This window comes from Macaca thibetana, chromosome 7 (genome assembly GCF_024542745.1).
Source record: "Macaca thibetana thibetana isolate TM-01 chromosome 7, ASM2454274v1, whole genome shotgun sequence".
Classification (NCBI taxonomy): Eukaryota; Metazoa; Chordata; class Mammalia; order Primates; family Cercopithecidae; genus Macaca; species Macaca thibetana.
In genome coordinates, this window is record NC_065584.1 from 87,441,971 (window position 1) to 87,462,808 (window position 20,838).

Below are 20,838 nucleotides of genomic sequence, written 5' to 3' on the forward strand. Positions count from 1 at the left end.
TTATGCATAGTTTTAATACACACTAAACTTTCCAGGGATGCAACTACCATGAAAATCATGGGTAGATCATATCTTGTTTTGTTTGAAAATCTGCCAAAAGTTATTTAGTATTTTGGAAAATCATACCACATCAGTAATTCTGTTCATGGTATTTGAATCACCATTATAATGCCTGTATCATTTTGCATTTGTAGCTGTTACATTCGAGGTGATTTTATATAGAGATGCATATATCCGAGTACCACATTGTGTCTTCTTGAATGTTATGCACAAGCAGTTATGTATCTAAACACATAGTATTTGATTATAAGTCATATTCCTTCTACTATTCATTTTATCTCCCATCCAAGTACTAACCAAGCCTGACCCTGCTTAGCTTCCAAGATCAGACAAGATCGGGTGCGTTCAGGGTGGTATGGCTGTAGATTCCTTTGTATCTCTTTAAGAGATTTTATTAATCTTTTAGGCCAGGCATGGTGGCTCATGCCTGTAATCCCAGCACTTTGGGAGGCCAAGGTAGGAGGATTGTTCGAGCCCTGGAGGTTGAGACCAGACTGGGCAACATAGCAAAACCCTGTCTCTATTTTTTGTCTTTAAATTTTTGTTTAAAATTGTGTGTGGAGGTAAGTTACATGTTTTATGATTATGTATCAGGAAAATAAAAGGAGCATTAAAATATTTGTTATAAAAAGGAAATGTTTTAGTTCAGGTGGCTACAACAAATTACCGTAGACTGGGTGGCTTAAACAACAAATATTATTTCTCACAGTTCTAGAGAATGGAAGTCCAAGATCAGATTGCCAGCATGGTCTGCTTCTGAAGATGAGGGCCTTCCTTGGGATTGCAGATGGCTGTTTTCTTGTATTCTCATATCGCGGACAAAGAGCTAGCTAGCCCTTCCGTCTTTCCTTATGAGGCCACCGATTCCATTTATGAGTATTCTAAACTCCATGACCTAATGACCTCCCAGAGATCACACCCTAAAGACCATCGCATTGGGATTAGCGTTTCAATATATAAATTTTGGGGAGACACAAACATAAAGACCATTGCAGGGAGTGTTGGGACTGATGGGGTGGGTGGCAATGGAGGTTTCTAAGGAAGGAAAGTGGTACTGGCTCAGTTAATAGAGGATAGAATATCCTCAATTCTGAGCCGAAGCTCAGCTGTTACCTGAGACTCAAGGGTACCTCTCTAAGGAAAGCAATGATATTTTCCAGAAGACAGCTAATCTGCTTTATAGGTAGAAAGCATATTTCTCCTGCTACTATGTTTGGTCCTGTCTTTACGAAGCTAGCATTATTAACCTAAGGGTCACTTGTCTCTTTCCTAAGCCTGGTTCCATCTTCCTGGAAAGGGTTCAGCATTAATCATTCAGGATGGCTCCAGATAGATTCTGTGTGATCCACGTATCTCTCTTCTGATCAACAGGAGGGGAGGGACTTGCTCTTAGTTCAGCGAACTTGGATTGACTGATGTCTACACTTGGTTACAGGCGGTTGCTTTAGACTTTCCGTCTCCTTTTAAGGAGTTCCTCAAAGGAACTTTAGGATGAATTGAGTCTGACCGTCGTTGATGCTAGGAAGGAGAGGTGTACAGACAGGCAGCGAACATGCTAAAATCTTTTCCAAGAAACAGTGGCTGAAGAGATAATAAGAGAAAAAAGACGAAAATTAGCCAGAGGAGACGAATTTGGTAGGGGGGAAGCCCTAGGGACAGGAGAAAACAGCACCGGAAAGGGAAAAGAAGAGAAACAACAACAAACTAAACTCGGGTCCCAGAAAAGGCTGCAGGGGTCCTGGGCATTCGCGTCGCCGTCCTGGCATGTCGTCGTGCCCGGCCCTCGGCTCGCTGCCCCTCCAGCCGCTGCCGCGCCCCGCCCGGGCCCGAGAGTCTCCGCCCGCACTGTCTCTTCCCAGATCCGCATCCGGCTCCTCCCCCGGCTGCCACCCTTCCCACTGGCAGAACCCAGAGCGAAGTTTCTGCTTCCTGCTGCGGGAATTGGACGCCCCAGGTCAGGCACCCAGGGTCTCCAGCCCCAGTCTAAGGTAGGGCCCGAGCGCAGGCAGAACTTGCCCTGGCCCTGGGTCTAGGGCTCTGGGCTCTGAGGCTGAGAGCCGGGTGGGAAGGGCCTGGCGGGGCCGGTTAGGAACCACCCGAGATTCAGCTAGGGGTGCGTCCACCCTGCTCCTCCCGGCCCCGGCGGCTCCGGGAAGGGGAGGGAGTGTACACTGCGTGAAAGGGGAGGTGAGAAAGGAGGACAAGGCTGAAGGAGAGGGAGGGACAGGAAGAGAGACCACGTGACAATCATCCCCTCTTACTTCCTTGCTCTGTGTGCCCACTGAAAGGGGACAGTGGCTGTCACCAACAAATGGTAGTATGAGAACCGTTTGTAATAATAGAAACCCAGACTGTCTTAAAAAGACTGAGGTGAAGGCCGGGCGCGGTGGTTCACGCCTGTAATCCCAGCACTTTGGGGGTGCGGAGGTGGGGGATCACCTGAGGTCAGGAGTTTGAGACCAGCCTGGCCAACATGGTGAAACCACTCTCTACTGAAAATACAAAAAATTAGCCGGGCATGGCGGTGGGCGCCTGTAATCCCAGTTACTCGGGAGGCTAAGGCAGGAGAATCGCTAGAACTCGGGAGGCAGAGATTGCAGTGAGCTGAACCACAGAGCCAGACTCCACCTCAAAAAAAAAAAAAAAAAAAAAAAAAAAAAAATTGGTGAGGTGGGTATTAATGTGTTAACACGGCAAGGTCTCTGAGATGTACTAAGCGCAGAATGGAGTCTAACTTATGATCCTGTTTAAAGCAAAAGCGGAAGCAGCGGTGATGGTGAAGGCATATATTTGTATAGGCATAGAAACTGTGAAACTGTTAGTATAAAACTGTTAGCAATGTTTACTTCCAGAGAAGGGAACTAGAGATGGAAGTGGGGATGGAACTTTAGCTTTTCATTTGTGGTTCAGCTGAATCTCCTTTCAAAAACTCCAGGGTGGCAAAAAAATAAAATGAGCAACATAGTGAGACTGTCCTTTTTAGGATAGGACAGTCTCACTGTGTTGCTCAAATAAACTGTCCTTATTTTTCTGTTATTTTTGGTTTGAGATCTCTTTAAAAAAAGTCTGAGTCAATTCTGAGATTCCCCACTCCTTTCCTTGGGGGCTCATGTAGGGCAACGACATGAGCAAAATGTACAGGGCATGGAAACCATAATTTTGTATGTGTTTGTCACATTGACGTCCAGTGAGATATTGCTGTCCTTTTTGGCCCTGGATTGTTAGTCATTCAGGTCTTCTTGGAAGTGTTCTATACTCCTGTCCCTAAGCTTTTTCACACTAAGTTTAAGTGGTTGACTTAACAATATTATTCCCAAAATATTTACGTATGAATGAGAGATTAGCCTTTGTCCAAATAAATAAGAAAATACATTCCTTTTTTTTTTTTTTTTAAATAGAGGTCTCACTATGTTGCCCAGGCTGGTCCTGAACTCCTGACCTCAAGTGATCCTCCCACCTTAGCCTTCCAAAGTGCTAGGATTATAGGTGTGAGCCACCACACCCGGCCAGAAAATAGGTTCCTGATGGTATAATTCAAGCATTCTGTTAGGCAGAGGTTTCTAATTTGCAGTTTATGGAGATCCTGGGAGGTCCATAAATGGGCTTCATAGACACTCTGAAAATTGAGCACAAAACAGTATATACTCTTATTTTTTCTGTGAAAAAGCTCCATAGCTTTCACCAGATTCTCAAAAGCCTCTGAATCCCACTGACCAGCAATTGTGGGAACAACGGTTAACAAGGCTAAAAGGGTCTCTCTCCTTAGGAACTTAATGGTCTATTGGGAAGAAAGACAAACAGGTGATGTGCTGTATGATAGGGGAAGTATGGGTGTTGTGAAAACAAGGAGAAGGCCACCTAAACCAGACTGGGGCTTGGTGTCAGCACAGGCTTTTTGGAGGAATTGATGATGAAACTGAAGCCTGTAGAGTGAGAGGAAAGTAGCATTTGGCCTTGTAAAGGAGGGGTGGTGTTGGTAGAAGAAAGAGTGTTGCAGGGATCTGCCTGTGCAAAGCCCCAGAGTCAAGAGATATCTTGGCAATTAATAAGCTAAATAAAATTGGTATGATTGAAGCTTAGAGTGCTGAGAGTTAGATTGGGGTGTTAGTGAGAGATGATGCTGGGAGGTGACCAGAAGTCGGGTTTTGTGTGTGATGCTGAGGATGCAGAGGGGAGCAAGACAAAGGAGCCCTTACCTTAAGGAGTTTTATTTCAGTAAAGAGAAACAATTAGGCTGGGTACGGTGGCTCACGTCTGTAATCCCAGCACTTTGGGAGGCCAAGGTGAATAGATCATGAGGTCAGGAGATCGAGACCATCCTGACCAACATGGTGAAACCCCGTCTCTACTACAAATACAAAAATTAGCTGGGCATAGTGGCCCATACCTGTAATCCCAGCTACTTGGGAGGCTGAGGCAGGAGAATTGCTTGAACCCGGGAAGTCGAGGTTGCAGTGAGCCGAGACTGCGCCACTGCACTCCAGCCTGGCAACACAGTGAGAATCAGTCTCAAAAAACAAAAAAACAAAAACAAAGAAGAAACAATTAGCAAGTGGGCTACTAAGAAGCAAACATGCTTTTAAAAAAAAAAAAAAAAAAAAAAAGGAGTCGGCCAGGTGCAGTGGCTTATGCCTGTAATCCCAGCACTTTGGGAGGCCGAGGTGGGCAGGTCACAAGGTCAGGAGTTCGAGACCAGCCTGGCCAACATAGTGAAACCCTGTCTCTACTAAAAATACAAAAAAAAAAAAAAAAAAAAAATAGCTGGGCGTGGTGGCGGGCACCTGTAATCCCAGCTACTTGGGAGTCTGAGGTAGGAGAATGGCTTGAACCCGGGAGGCGGAGGTTACAGTGAGCCAAGATCGTGCCATTGCACTCCAGCCTGGGTGACAGAGCAAGACTCTGTCTCAAAAAAAAAAAAAAAAAAAAATTGGAGTCTCACTACGTAGCTCAGCCTGGTTTTAAACTCCTGGGCTCAAGTGATCCTCCTGTCTCAGACTTCGAGATTTGCTGGGGTTACAGGCTACCACATCTGGCTCTAGCAGGGAGGTCCTTTAGACATATCTATATACAGTGTGTCACCACATGGATTAGAGGGTTTCAACAAAGGTGGTGGTAGGAGGAATGGAGAGAATTGGATAGATTTGAGAGACACTGAGGGAGTGGAATCAATAGGATTTGGTAGTCTACTGGATAATAATAACAAATAATAATAACTTCTATGTTGAACACTTAGTGCCAGGCAATGCTCAAACTGCCTAATATTTTTTTCTCATTTATTTCTATAACAACTCTGTGAGGTAAGCATTTTTCTTAATTTTATAAATGTGAAAACTCTAGAGATACAGAGAATTTCAGTATCTTACCCAACCAAGATCCCAAGGTAAAGGAGGATTCAAACTAAAGTCTGTCTCACTTCAAACTCCAGTAGGCAGAGGGGGCAAAGGAAGGGGAATGGATTTGGGGCAGAGATAAGAGAAGGAGAAAGATGATGCATTTAAGATCTGTGGAATCTGGAGCACCTTTGAATCATCCAGAGGGGATACCCAAGAGGCAAATGGATAAAAGAATATGAAGCTCAGGAGGGAGACCTAGGTCCAGGAATAGATCCGTGAGTTGCCAGCATAGAAATGTTATTTGGAGCCACATAGTGGGTGAGACTACCCCAGGAAAATATGTAAAAGGATTAGAATAGAACTCTTTGGAGCATCGATGTTAAGAAATGGCAGAGAAAGAATCCCCAAGAAGATCTAGCCAGAATAGTTTTAAGAAGAAAATCAGGACAGTAGCATCATGGAAAGCAAAGGAAGAGAGAGTTTTAACGAGAGAGTAATCAACAATGTCATATTCTACTTGAGGGGTGAAATGAGATAAGGGCTAAGATGTATTTATTTATGGGAGTAACAAAAAGTTCCTTGGTTACCTAAGAGGACTTGTGGACTGGTGGGGACAGAATCCCATTTAGTTGGTTGAAGAGTGAATAGGAGGCAAGGAAGCTGAGGTGGTAAGTATTGGCAACTTGATTAAAGTACCTGTTTCTCTGGAGCTAAGAACCCACAGTCCAGATTATATTGCGAGGCCCCTCTACTAAGTAGGGATTAAACTGATAGTCCTGTAGCGGGGGTCGCGGGGAGGGGGTGGAGTCTCCTTTATCTTCTTATGAGAAGGCATGTCCCTTCTTCTCCAGTCATTCCTTTTTGTTTCTTTTTTAAGAAATATATTTTATTTTTTAAAACTTTGTAGAGATGGGGTTTCACCGTGTTGCCCAGGCTTGCCTCGAACTCCTGGACTCAAGCAATCCTCTTGGCTTAGCTCCCAAAGTGTTGGGATTATAGGCATGAGCCACTGCACCGGCCTTTTCTTAATATCTCTGCTCTTAAGCCTCTGCCTTACCTTTTCCCTACCCCTCTCTCTTAGAATATTCTCTGGATGAACCCAGTCCTAAGAAAAACAACATTCATTGTTTTCCACTTGCAAATCACTGGCATTATCGGGAGGGCTGTGGCGAAGATATGCTCTCCTACAAATACATGCTCAGTGCAGCCAGGTGCTCATCTCCTGTCTTTCTCTCCTTCTAGGCACATACAAACTGAGTTTCAGCCATGGAAAAACCCCATGGGCATGTGTCTGCCCATCCGGACATCCTCTCCTTGGAGAACCGGTGCCTGGCTATGCTCCCTGACTTACAGCCCATGGAGAAACTACATCAGCATATATCTGCCCACTCAGATATCCTCTCCTTGAAGAACCAGTGCCTAGCCACGCTTCCTGACCTGAAGACCGTAGAAAAACCACATGGATATGTGTCTGCCCACCCAGACATCCTCTCCTTGGAGAACCGGTGCCTGGCCACGCTTTCTGACCTGAAGACCATGGAGAAACCACATGGACATGTTTCTGCCCACCCAGACATCCTCTCCTTGGAGAACCGGTGCCTGGCCACCCTCCCTAGTCTAAAGAGCACTGTGTCTGCCAGCCGCTTGTTCCAGAGTCTACAGATATCTCACATGACGCAAGCTGATTTGTACTGTGTGAACAACAGCAATTGCCTGCTCTCTGAGCCTCCAAGTTGGAGCGCTCAGCATTTCTCTAAGGGACTAGACCTTTCAACCTGCCCTATAGCCCTGAAATCTCTCTCTGCCACAGGAACAGTTCAGGAAGCAACTTTGGTAATAGCTCCAGGCACGCATCTTGACTCCAGCCATGTCTGTTGTGCTCTCTTGTCTCTAGCTTTCAGTGTCTCAGTTTCCCTCTGTGCTGCTCTGTGTCTGGCTATCTTCTCTTCTCAGAGCCTCTCCTAAGATACCCTTTGTTGCAGGACCATCTTCACTGGCATCGTTACTTTTATTGCATATCTACTTTGGAGATTTTGTGCAATAGATCAAAAACAATTCCTGTCCTGGCTGGGCGCAGTGGCTCATGCCTGTAATCCCAGCACTTTGGGAGGCCAAGGCAGGTGGAGTCCAGGAGTTCGAGACCAGCCTGGGCAACATGGTGAAACCCCATCTCTACCAAAAATACAAAAATTAGTTGGGTGTGGTGGTGTGCACCTGTAATCCCAGCTACTTGGGAGACTGAGGCACGAAAATTGCTTAAACCCGGGAGGCGAGATTGCATCACTGCACTCCAGCCTGGGCAACAGAGCGAGACTGTCTCAAAAAGATGAAAGCCCAAAAGACCATAACAGAAAACAGTCCCTGTCCTTAGGAAGCCTCTGCTCGGGAGGGCCAGCGTAATGTCACTATAGCAGAGTCAGTTAGGTGCTTTTGAGATCAGGCATGAGATACATCTACTAATTAATTTTCCAACAGCCCTATCAGGGCCTATACCAGAGACCACTTAATTGTGTGTGCATGTGCAAACACATATCCACTTTTACACATCTACATGCCTACATTTAGTATACAATTCAGAATCACTAGATAGACACACATTGCTTCTGTATATACTTGTGTTTCGGGTTGAGGGACAAGGCTAATCTGAACTTTTTCTGTCTCTGCCAATTACAAACTATGTAATCTTGGGCAACCTCTTAACCCTTTAGAGCTTTAATTTCCTCACCTTTAAAATGAATTTAATGAAAATCTACTTCACAGGGTTATCAGGATTACAACTACTGCCATCTTAACATTCATTTAGGGCTTTGCATTTTGCAGAGTCACACATACATATATCACTCCATTTAATTTCCCAGAGGCCCTATCAGATAGGTGGTAGTGAATGAGAGAAAGCTGAGGTTCAGAGAGGCTAAGCAGCCCAAGACTGCTGGGGGATTAATATAGGGCTTTGCCCTTTTTCTTTTGACCCCCAAAACATCTTACCAATATCCTAAAAGGTGTGTGAAGAGCCCCATGCTCCCAGATTGTGACATCAATGAAGAGATGAAAGCAGGGGCAGATTATGAAGCATGTGGGCGAAGGCTCTGAAGGTTGAGTAGAGCAAGGTGGTGTGTGAGAGCAGTAAGTCAGGACACATCAGTGCTGGCGTGTGAAGGGAGAGGGAGAGGAGATTAGAGGTGCTATTAATGGAGATTTAGACTTTTCCCATGTCCTGGTGCTGCCTTCAGATCCATCTGGGTTTGAGGGTCTGTGGATACATTCTGTGATTCATAACTGCCACTACTATCCCCAGGGTCGTTGGTTTGATTCAGAAGAGAAGAAAGGGGCAGAGACCCAAATGCCTTCTTACAGTCTGAGCTTGGGAGAGGAGGAGGAGGAGGTGGAGGATCTGGCCTTGAAGCTCACCTCTGGAGACTCTGAATCTCATCCGGAGCCTACTGACCAGGTCCTTCAGGAAAAGAAGGTAAAAGTTCAAGAGTTGGGGAAAAGTTAATGGTGTGGAGGGGAGGTTGGGGGTGGAGTACTTGAACCAGGTCCCCTCCCCAGTTGGAAGGGGAAGGTAGGGATACAACCCAGCTCTTATTTCTCACTTCCTAATGCCCTTTTCTTTCTTTTCTTTTTTCTTTTCCTTTCCTTTTTCCTTTCCTTTCCTTTCTTTCCTTTCCTTTCCTTTCCTTTCCTTTCCTTTCCTTTCCTTTCTTTCCTTTCCTTTCCCTTTCTCCCTCTGTCTCTCTCTCTGTCTCTCTCTCTCCCTCTCCCTCTCTCTTTCTCTCTCTCTCTCCTTCTTTCCTTTTTGAGATGGAGTCTCGCTGTGTCGCCTAGGCTGGAGTGCAATGGCACGATCTCAGCTCATTGCAACCTCTGCCTCCTGGCTTCAAGTTATTCTCCTGCCTCAGCCTCCAGGGTAGCTGGAATTACAGGCATGCGCCGCCGTGCCTGGCTAATTTTTGGGTCTTCAGTAGAGATGGGGTTTCGCCATGTTGGCCAGGCTGCTCTTGAGCTCCTGACCTCAGGTGATCTGCCCGCCTCGGTCTCCCAGAGTGCTGGGATTACAGACGTGAGCAACCATGCCTGGTCCTAGTCCCCTTTTCTAAGTTCTCAATTGGACTCCACATCTCGGGTCCATTCTCTCTGTCCTTGATTTTGTAAGTTAGTCTGCATGGATGCTTAAGTTGGTCCTTATTACCTCTCTTCTCATTTCTTCCCTCTCTTTCTCAATTCCAAGATGGCTCTATTGAGCTTGCTGTGCTCTACTCTGGTCTCAGAAGTAAACATGAAAGATGCATCTGACCCCACCCTGGCTGCCATTTTTGAAAACTGTCGTGAACTTGCGCCCCTGGAGCCTGAGTTTATCCTCAAGGTATTGTGGTGTGAAGGAGGGGATGGGGGTGTAAAGCTAGCAGACAGGGAGTGTGGTTACGGTGTGTGGAGGGATGGTGACTAGCCTCATGCTGAGGATGGGAGGAGCTTCTCTGAGGGAGAATTTCTGGGTGAGTCTGAGGCCTAGTCCCTGTGGTTCAGTGAAGAGTGGGGGAAGAGTATACTAGGCTTGGTTTGTTAGTAAGTGCCCATTCTCTCAAGGAGCTTATAGTATTGTTAGGGAAGCAAAATACTTTTCCAAATATCATACAAATACAGCTGGAATATTACATAGTGAACATTTCTGAAGCAGAGAAGAGCGGTGTGGGAAATATCTTCTATGATGCTTTGGAAAATGGCAGGTTTAATGAATGATTTGAACCCTGGATAATTTTTTGGTAGATATTGATGCAGGAGGTCTTCCAAAGAAGGAAAAGGCCTGGTTGACTTGCAAGGCAGTCAGTAGACTCAGAAGAAGACATGCTGGAAAGGTGGGTAAGGGATAGAATATGGAGGACTTAGAATGCCAAGTCAGGCAGCCTGGGCTTCGTATTTTGTGGACAATGTGGAGGGCTCAGGAAAGGTTTTATACAGGCACACTCAATCAGCAAGTAAGTTCAGGGCAGAAAGCTACGGGAGGAGTGGCTGAGATTCTAGTCCTCTTACCTTGTGTCCTAGGCATCTTTGTATGCCAGGCAGCAGCTGAACGTCCGGAATGTGGCCAATAAAATCTTGGCCATTGCTGCCTTCTTACCGGCGTGCCGCCCCCACCTGCGACGATATTTCTGTGCCATTGTCCAGCTGCCTTCTGACTGGATCCAGGTGGCTGAGCTTTACCAGGTATGGTGCTCATTTCCCTGAGCTTGGGCCTTCCCTTGGTTCCTTCTCTTATGCTCACTGCATCCTTGGAGAAAATTCTCAGGCAGTTTGGCTTCCCCTCAGCTTTCCTCAGCATTGGTGCCCAGACAGGACAGCTTCTCCCTCTACTAGGCTGGGTTGCCCAACATGGAGAAGATGATTGAGAAGGACTGGATCAAAGTTTGAGGAAAAAAATGGTCTTATTTTGGACCTCATGCTTTTTTTTTTTTTTTTTTTTTTTTTTTTTTTTTTTTTTTTTTTTTGGAGTTTCACTCTTGTTGCCCAGGCTGGAGTACAATGGTGTGATCTTGGCTCACTGCAACCGCCGTCTCCCGGGTTCAAGTGATTCTCCTGCCTCAGCCTCCCGAGTAGCTGGGATTACAGGTGTGCACTACCACGCCTGGCTAGGTTTTGTGTTGTTAGTAGAGATGGGGTTTCACCATCATGGCCAGGCTGATCTTGAACTCCTGACCTCAGGTGATCCACTGGCCTTGGCCTCCCTAAGTGCTGGGATTACAGGTGTAAAGGCGAGCCACCCCGCCCAGCCTGGACCTCATGTTTCTAATGAAGAAATGAAAATCAGTACCACAGAAATTGTGATTTTGGAGCTAGGGCTGGGAAGTTGCTCGCTTTTCTGTGCTCTCATGTATCTCCATGAAGTGGCCTCGTTTTGTTTTGGAGGGTTGATTTGGGTCTTGCTTCTAATGGTCTCCTCTCTCTTTGACAGAGCCTGGCTGAGGGAGATGAGAATAAGCTGGTGCCCCTGCCCGCCTGTCTCCGTGCTGCTATGACGGACAAATTTGCCCAGTTTGACGAGTACCAGCTGGCTAAGTATAACCCTCGGAAGCACCGGGCCAAGAGACACCCCCGCAGGCCACCCCGCTCTCCAGTCAGTCACTGCCCCAGCCCTTGACCCACGCCCCTTTTCTCCGGGAAGGGCAGGAAAAGGGAGTATGCTGATGCTGGGGAGTCCTACACCAGGAGCAAAGAGAGTCAGAGAAATTCCGGGGAGCGGGGTAGAGCTCGGGTGCATACGGTACAGGGCAGGCTTCTTTTCTAGCTGGCTTCCTTTTTGGTGGAGATGCACCTTCAGGGCTACTGACTGGGTTTCTTCAGGGACAGCCTCCATTTCCCTTTTTTAAACTGCTTCTCCTGTCCCTACAGAGGATGGAGCCTCCATTTTCTCGCAGACCTTTTCCAAGGTACATAGTGTTTCTTAGAGATGAGCAGAAAAAGGTGAGTTCCTTCTTCTGGGGTTGTATATGTGCATGTACAATCTTTTCTGGAATAATATTTAGGAAGAAAATTCCATTAGGATTAAAAATACTTTCTGCCTTGGAATTCTTGGCTGTGATTGTGGGTAAGGTTCTGAGAGCACTGGGAAAGGCATGTGGTTTTATACTTTTTTTTTTTTTTTTTTTTGAAACAGAGTCACACACTGTTGCCCAGGCTGAAGTGCTGCAGTGGCGCGGTCTTGGCTCACTGCAACCTCCACCTCCGAGGCTCAAGCGATTCTCCTGCCTCAGCCTCCTAAGTAGCTGGGACTACAGGCATGTGCCACCACGCCCAGCTAATTTTTGTATTTTTAGTAGAGACGGGGTTTCACCATGTTGACCAGGCTGGTCTCGAACTCCTGACCTCGTGATCCACCCGCCTTGACCTCCCAAAGTGCTGGGGTTACAGACGTGAACCACCGCGCCCAGCCAGTATTGTACTTTACTGCCAGGTGACATGTCAGTAAAGTTGGATAAGTGAGTTAAAAACATTATGAAATATTTACCTTTCACAGGAAGTTTTAAAAACAAACCAAACAAAATCTTTTTTACTTTCATACAAATAAGGTATTGTACTTAGCAGTTAAGAGCATAGAATCTGGATTCAGGTCACCTGGGTTTGCATCTTCCGTCCACCCCTTACTGGCTATGAGACTTTGGTCAAATGATTTAACCTCTCTTGCCTCAGTTTTCTCATGTATTAGATGAGAATAAAGCAGAACCTACATTGTTGGATTGTTATAAAGATTAAATAAGTTAGTATATTTAAAGTATTTCTAGCAATTCCTGGCAGTAAATAAGTGTTAGCTATCACTACCATCATCATTATTAAAACAGAGGATTAGGAAAATACATATTAGCGTTACAAGAAAGAACACATTCTCCATTGGTCAACTCATCTTTTCATCCCATTAACATATCCTAAATTTAGTTCTTTTACCATAGAAGATTCTGAAAGCTACCTACTTTTAGTTTTTATTTATTTATTTGTTTTTGAGACAGAGTCTCACTCTATAGCCCAGGCTGGAATGCAGTGGTGCTATCTTGGCTTACTGCAATCTCCACCTCCTGGGTTCAAGCAATTCTCTTGCCTCAGCCTCTCAAGTAGTTGGGAGTACAGACGTGCACCACCACGCCCAGCTAATTTTTTTTTTTTTTTTTTTTTTAGAGAGGGGGTTTCACCATGTTGGTCAGACTGGTCTCGAACTCCTGACCTCCTATTCCTCCCTCCCGAGTAGTTGGGATTCAAATGATCCACCTGCCTGGGCCTCCCAAAGTGCTAGGGTTACAGGCATGAGCCACCACACCCGGCCTACTTTTAGTTTTTAAACTCCTCGTAACCTGCATTGTGCTTGTTTCTTCATTTATCTATTAGAGTCTCAGTGATTTAAATCGGAGCTGATTTTCTCTTTCCCCTCCTCTACAAACAAAGCTGTCCTATGCTCATTCTATCCCCACCTTGTTTCTCACAAGCCAGTCATCCCATGTTGACCGCTTGTGTGAATGAAATGGTGACCCCAAAGAGCTGCCATCCTGTGCTCACCATGGGAACTCTTGTTGCCAGAGATTTGTATCCTCTATTCCTACTCCTTGGCCAAATCTATTTTGAGGAAAGAAATTACCACATAGGGATAGGATGGTTTTACAATCTGTTTTACTGAAGAAAGTTCCCATGGTCATGGATGAAAGGACCCCTATGGGACTTGGGGATGTTTCCACAGTTTGAGAAGGCCTATGATACAGTGTCAGAGAAAAAGAATCCTCCAAGGTTCACCCTGAAGAAGCTGGTTCAGCGACTGCACATCCACGAGCCTGCGCAGCACGTTCAAGCCCTGCTGGGTTACAGGTGAGGAGCTCCACCCTGAGCATGCATTCCGTCTAAGTAATTCTGTAACTTTTCAACATCCATGGCCCCTATCCCAGTAGTTCTCAAACCCAGCAACATGACTTTAGGCAGATCTGCATGACTAGCTTTCCAATGGCTGGCTTTCATTTTCTGACTCACCTGTAAACGTGACTCACCTTTCCTTTTCTGAGTTCTTTTCTTGCCGACTCTGAAATGATAGACTTCTTTCTTGCCTGTCCTCAGATACCCCTCCAACCTACAGCTCTTTTCTCGAAGTCGCCTTCCCGGGCCTTGGGATTCTAGCAGAGCTGGGAAGAGGATGAAGCTGTCTAGGCCAGAGACCTGGGAGCGGGAGCTGAGCCTACGGGGGAACAAAGCGTCGGTCTGGGAGGAACTCATTGGTAGAGTGACCTTGACCATCACATTCCCTCCTTCTCTTCCCCATTTATGCCTCCACATTTTAGAGCCTCACTAGAAGATTTCTGTGGAATGATGAAGTTATTGTTTTGCCTGGTAGTTGTATTACTGAAAATGACTTGATTTATAAGGTCTGCCATTGACTACACCAAAGTAAACAGTGGTACCTGCTTTGAGTAATGTTGGCATCATCCATCATTGTACCAGATGTAGTTAGGTGATGCACAAGTTTTTATCAACATACGACAAAAGCACCTTCTCTCTGATTGTGCTTGTATCAATATCTCTGTAACTCATTCCAAAAAAGGTAGGACTGGCACATGGCATGTTGGAATCTGTACAGAAACTCTTATTGTATTTAGGACATGGAAGTTTTAGGTAAGTTGCCCACACTGATACAGGAAAAAAAAAAAATTCAGATAAAGGAGGACCAAGTTATCTTTCTCTGTTTTTTTTTTTTTTTTGGGTCTACTTTTAACGATAGCAGGTTGTTTCTTTCATTTTTTACTTTATAAAATTTTTACTTTTTTAAAAAAAAATTTTAGAGACAAGGTCTTTCTAATGTTGCCCAGGCTGGTCTCAAACTCATGGCCTCAAGCAATTCTCCTACCTTGGCCTCCCAAAGTGTTGGAATTACAGGCATGAGCCACTGCACCCACACACAAACACTCACACACACACACCTGCCCCCAATTGACAGCCTCTTCCCTGATAGTTGAAACCACATGGGGTGGAGTAGAATAAAGGGGCCTGGATAGAAGCTGATATATGTAGATAATTCTTTTTTTTTTCTTTTTGAGATAGAGTTTTGCTCTTTTTGCCCAGGCCGGAATGCAATGGCGCAATCTTGGCTCACTGCAACCTCCACGCCCTGCCTCAGCCTCCTGAGTAGCTGGGATTACAGGTGCACGCCAACATGCCCAGCTAATTTTGTATTTTTAGTAAAGATGGGGTTTCACCATGTTGGCTCAGCTGGTCTTGAACTCCTGACCTCCAGTAATCCACCCGCCTCGGCCTCCCAAAGTGCTGGGATTATAGGCGTGAGCCACTGCGCCCGGCCATATGAAGATAATTCTATATGCACCCATCTCCACTTCCTCCCTCTGGTTGAGAACCATTGTCCCTGAAAATGTAAGGACCTGTAAATTTATTCTTTTAATATCATTTATCCTGGTTGAGGCAGATGCCCATAGTCTAATCCCATGGTGGCTAGAGTCTCTTTTTTTAATCATATACTACAAAAACAATTTTTAGGATACATCAGAATATATATGTACCTTTTTTTTTTTTTTTTTTTAAAGAAACAGGGCCTCGCTTTGTTGCCAAGGCTGGTCTTCAATTGCTGGGATTACAGATGTAAGCCACTGTGCCCAGCCAAAAATAAATATAAATAAATAAAAGGAAATATAAAAAAAAAAGATGTAAGTATAAAATATAAGATAAAAATGTGATTGGGTATACAGAACCCTTTTTGGAGACCACAGATCTCATTAATAACTCATTAACATTTTTTGGAATGAAATTAGTGAATTTTGCAATCTGAAGGATAAATGTCCAGTTTATTTTCTAATATCACCAGTATGATATTGGACTTACTTTCTCATCAGAAATGATCTAGAAAACCTTTTATACATAGTAACAGTTGAAAAAACTTGAGTCGACAATGGATGCAATAGTTCATTTACAGTACATATACAACCTAATTGTTCTGTACAGTTTGTGAATCAGAATTATGACCGGAGGCCAGGCACCATGGCTCACGCCTGTAATCCCAGCACTTTGGGAGGCTGGGGCGGGCAAATCGCTTGAGCTCAGGAGTTTGAGATCAGCCTGAGCAACATGGTGAAACCCCGTCTCTACCAAAAATACAAAAATTAGCTGAGCATGATGGTTGATATCTGTGGTCCCAGCTGCTTGGTAGGTTGAGGCAGGAGGATTGCTTGAGCCTGGGAGGTGGAGGTTGCAGTGAGCCAAGATTGTGCCACTGGGTGACAGAGTGAGACTCCATCCAAAAATAAGAAAAAGAATTATGACTGGAGAATCCCAAGACTTCCAGAGGGCTAAAAGCTTCCAGCTATAATTCAAATGAGACTTAGATCCCCTTTACAAAGGGAACACCGTTTGCCTGATGGAAGCTGCTGATGGTGTGGGCTGGTGCATAAGCACAGTGTGGGACTGACAGACCTGGCCTCTAAAGTGGTTCGAATGCACCTCTGTCCAGGAAAAGAAAATCACACCTCCTATTTATGTTTACTTTTATCTAAAAGAAAAAAAATTTCCCAATATTTAGCATGCAGATTGAACCCACATAGTCACTCAGTCCATACGATACAGTGTTACATGTTATGTGTAATAGTTGAGGTTTTCTGAGCATCCACAATCTGAGGGCATTAATGGCACCCCTTCACTCTTTTTTTTTTTTTAAATTTTGGTTTCTACATAATTTGATCTATAGCAATTTTTCTTTCAATTGTAGATGGATTTGGAATTATATTATTCAGTATTAACCGAACTAACCCTTTAAAATTGATATAACCCTTAAAAATATTATTATTAAGAAACGATGGCCTGGGCATGGTGGCTCACGCCTGTAATTCCAGCACTTTGGGAGGCCGAGGCGGGCAGATCACTGGAGATCAGGAGTTCAAGACCAGCCTGGCCAACATGGTGAAACCCCGTCTCTACTAAAAATACAAAATTAGCCAGGCGTGGTGGTGGGCACCTGTAATCCCAGCTACTTGGGAGGCTGAGGCAGGACAATTACTTGAATCCAGGAAGCAGAGGTTGCAGTGAGCTGAGATCGTGCCACTGCACTCCAGCCTGGGTGACAGAGTGAGACTCCGTCTCAAAAAAAAAAAAAGAGAAAAGAAACTATGGCTTGAAGATAATGATAACACAGGGACAAGTGAACAATAAGAAAGTGACAGAGATCAGAGGTGAAATTCTATCTCCAGTGCAAATCTTCTTCACCTATATTTAAGCAAAAAAAGTAATGACTAATCAAATATAAGAAATTGGTTAAAAAACTTAAAAATTATGAAGACTATTTGAAATATAGATTTACATTCATATAAATGGAGAACTTTTTTTTTTTTCCGAGACAGAGTCTTGCTTTATCACCCAGGCTGCGGTGCAGTGGCATGATCTCAGTTCACTGCAACCTTCGCAGCCTTCCAAGTGGCTGGGATTAAAGGCACCTGACACCACGCCTGGCTAATTTTTGTGTTTTTGTAGAGATGGGGTTTCATAAATGGTGAACCTTCTTTTAAGTGGATATTGTGCCTTGAAATATTAACTAATGAATGTACTACATTATGTTAATATATACTTCATAAATCAACTTACACTATGAAATTTCTCTTTTGGCCATCTAAAAAGTTTAGAAACCTTTGCTCTAGACTAGAGAATACATTTTGCCAGTTGAACGCAATCTTAGGGCTAGAGCCAACAGATAAAGTGGTAACATAAGTTGTTTATTGAAACAGCCATCCCATAAACAGTGTTGCATAAATTTTGTTCCAAACTTCAGGCCAACCCTGTTTTTAATCTTTCTAAGCCTTTAAAACATTTTGAGTAGAGGAGATTGTATGTGAATTCCTCACTTCCTCTATCTTGGACTTTCTACATGCCTGGTCTCTGAACTTCTTGCTCTGGTCTCTGACCTCTCTCTAATCATCCCTCATTTGCTTTTTTTTTTTTTTGAGACAGTCTTGCTATGTTGCCCAGCCTGGACTCCAATTCCAGGGTCCTGGGCTCAAGTGATCCTTCTGTCTCAGCCTTCTTGGCAGCTGAGATTATAGGTGCATGCCACTGTGCCTGGCCTCCTTATTTGTTTTTCTCACTCTGTGCCCCACATTCCACAGAAAATGGGAAGCTTCCCTTCATGGCCATGCTTCGGAACCTGTGCAACCTGCTGCGGGTTGGAATCAGTGCCCGCCACCATGAGCTCATTCTGCAGAGACTCCAGCATGCGGTATGTGTGAGGGGCTGGTAGCCATGGGGCCCAGCAACTAGATGTGCATGAGGACAGGCCACTGCTGCTTTGGAGGCCAGGCTTTTTCACGTGGCAGAGGAAGGTATGGCCACCAAGTTGTTTCCATGTGGGCTGTAAGTAGGTCTGGAAATACAGATAGGTTGAGGGAGATAAGTTTGGGGGTTCAGTACATCCTTTGAGAAGTTACAATAGAGTATAAGAACTTTCATTTTAATTTTCTGAGCTCAGTGACTTACCAGGAAGAGACACTTCTGTGATGTAACTGATTTCAGAAGGAGTCTTTATTTTTTATTTATAGAGATGGGGTTTTGCCATGTTCGCAAGGCTGGTCTCGAACTCGTGAGCCCAGACAGTCCACCGGTCTCAGGCTCCCAAAGTGCTGGGATTACAGGCGTGAGCCACCACACCCCGCCCAGAGGGAGTCTTAAAAGAAACAGGGCTCTTTCTGTTACTTTCTCTTCTTTTGTTACCTCTTCTCACACCCTAAAATGATGACTTTTTTCTTTCTTCTTCTTATCCCTTTTCTATATCTCTTGTCTAAGTTCATTTTGTCCTTCTGTGCCTTCTCACAAAGCTAGTAGAGTGGACCCCTGAAGCCCCCCATACTCCCGGCTCCTCTGCTCATGACCCCTCCCTCCCTTGCTTTCTAGAAGTCGGTGATCCACAGTCGGCAGTTTCCATTCAGATTTCTTAATGCCCATGATTCCATTGATGCCCTTGAGGCTCAACTCAGAAACCAAGGTATTCTCTCCCTTCTTCCAACTCCTGTTTGCCTCTCATATCTGACAATAAATGAAGCAGCAGCACCAATATTTTCAGCCTCTTGCCTTGCAGTCTCAGGGTGTGTTGGGGTAGGGGGCAGAAGTCAGGCACTTGCCAGCCCCAAGGGTTGGGGCTCAGGCCACATTACTGGTAGGAAAAGATGAGGGAATGGAAGCTGCCTAACTCAGAAATTTACCTGTCATACAGCATTGCCCTTTCCTTCTAATACAACACTGATGAGGCGGATACTGACTAGAAGTGACAAGAACCGTCCCAGGCGGAGGTTTCTTTGCCACCTAAGCTGTCAGCAGCTTCGGACAGTAATGAGGGTACCTGTGATGTATGAGAAGCTTAAGAGGGAGAAGCTGAGAGTACACAAGGCCAGGTATGTATGCACTGTCTGGGAGCCAAGGGTGGGCAATCGGGGCTACCCTGGTACAGGCTGGAAGTCATCTGGGAAGCCCAGCTGTTTTTCTGTAAAGATTTGCTTGTCAGTCATCGCAATGGCTCAGAACTGCCTGGTTTTTTGCACAGCACACCTTGTCTTTAACATTGTCCGAAAGAGAGATCATGAAACGAAATCTACTCCTGGACCTCCACTCTATTATCTGTGATTGTTGTATTGGTTTATGTGGATTCCTTTTAGTTATGCTGATCTATGGTAGTGTATGCTGGTGTCCTCTCTGCTTCTGCTCTGATTCATGATTTTCTTTCTTTTTCTTTTCTGTGACATGTTTGTTTTTCTTTCTGTTTCTATCTCTTTCTGTATTTTTTGACCCATTCATCTTTTTTGTTTTTGTTTTTGTGTGTGTGTGTGTGTGTGTATTTTGACATACACACAAAGATAGTTACCATCAGCAGGCTCAGACAGATGTACAATCTGTTTTGTAGGCGTGATGAAGTCTCAGCTGTGTTTTTAAGTGGTTCATCAGTATCTTTCACTTATTTTTATTCAAAACAAACACAGGACTCACTTAATCTTCTAGAGGGGTCAGTAACCGGGAATCTCCTGAAACAGTAGCTGAACAGAGGGCCATTTAAGAGTCAAGCCTGGCCAGGTGCAGTGGCTCACGCCTGTAATCCCAGCACTTTGGGAGGCCGAGGCAGGTGGATCACGAGGCAGGCGGATCATGAGGTCAGGAGTTTGAGACCAGCCTGGCCAACATGGTGAAACCCCCTCTCTACTAAAAATACAAAAATTAGCCAGGCGTGGTGGCGGGTGCCCGTAATCCCAGCTACTTGGGAGACTAAGGCAGGAGAATCACTTGAACCTGGGAGGCGGAGGTTGCTGTGAGCCGAGATCGCGCCACTGCACTCCAGCCTGGGCAACAAGAGCGAGACTGTGTCTCAAAAAAAAAAAAAAAAAAAAAAGCCCAAGGGGCCAGTCCAAATGGTATTCTTGTACTGACCAATGTGGTAGCCACTAGCCACATGTGGCTGTTTAGCAGTTGAATATGCTAGTGAAGTCTGAGTTCAGATATGCTGGGTTTTGAAGGCAGTCTGAAAAAAGAATATGAAATAGTCATAATTTTTGTATTAATTACAGGCTGACATGAAAATATTTTCATATATTGGGTTAAATAAAAAGCAGTATTAAATTCATTTTAGCCAGGTGCAGGTGCTTGCGCCTGTAGTCCCACCTACTTGGGAGGCTGAGGTGGCAGGATCTCTTGAGCTCAGGAATTTGAGGCTGCAGTGAGCTATGATCATGCCACCGCACAGACTGGGCAACAGAGGAAAACCCTGTCCCCCTTTTTTTTTTTTTTTTTGAGATAGGATTTTATTCCCATCTCCCAGGCTGGAGTGCAGTGGCACAATCTCAGCTCACTGCAACCTCTACCTCTCGGCTCAAGTGATTCTCCTGCCTCAGCCTCTCAAGTAGCTGGGATTATAGGCACACACCACTGTACCCAGCTATTTTTTATATTTTTT

General features: G+C 45.0%; 1 protein-coding gene across 5 annotated transcripts in view; it reads left to right on the forward strand.

Annotated features, from left to right (window-relative positions):
- The first annotated feature begins 1,453 nt into the window (after positions 1-1,453).
- Positions 1,454-20,838, forward strand: part of TEP1 (telomerase associated protein 1) — a 47,506-nt gene continuing 28,121 nt past the window's right edge. For 2 of the 5 annotated variants that reach the window (XR_007727159.1, XM_050796478.1), the window contains exons 1-12: positions 1,454-2,048; positions 6,636-7,226; positions 8,689-8,859; positions 9,622-9,756; positions 10,434-10,595; positions 11,341-11,502; positions 11,778-11,849; positions 13,609-13,733; positions 13,977-14,134; positions 18,014-18,123; positions 18,795-18,885; positions 19,114-19,291. Coding sequence is in view for 4 of the 5 variants with exons in the window: in XM_050796478.1 (XP_050652435.1) it covers positions 6,660-7,226; positions 8,689-8,859; positions 9,622-9,756; positions 10,434-10,595; positions 11,341-11,502; positions 11,778-11,849; positions 13,609-13,733; positions 13,977-14,134; positions 18,014-18,123; positions 18,795-18,885; positions 19,114-19,291 (1,931 nt within the window). In the remaining variant the exon portion in view is untranslated. The remainder of the gene's footprint in view (positions 2,049-6,635; positions 7,227-8,688; positions 8,860-9,621; positions 9,757-10,433; positions 10,596-11,340; positions 11,503-11,777; positions 11,850-13,608; positions 13,734-13,976; positions 14,135-18,013; positions 18,124-18,794; positions 18,886-19,113; positions 19,292-20,838) is intronic. The other 3 variants (XM_050796476.1, XM_050796475.1, XM_050796474.1) reach the window with 3 other exon arrangements.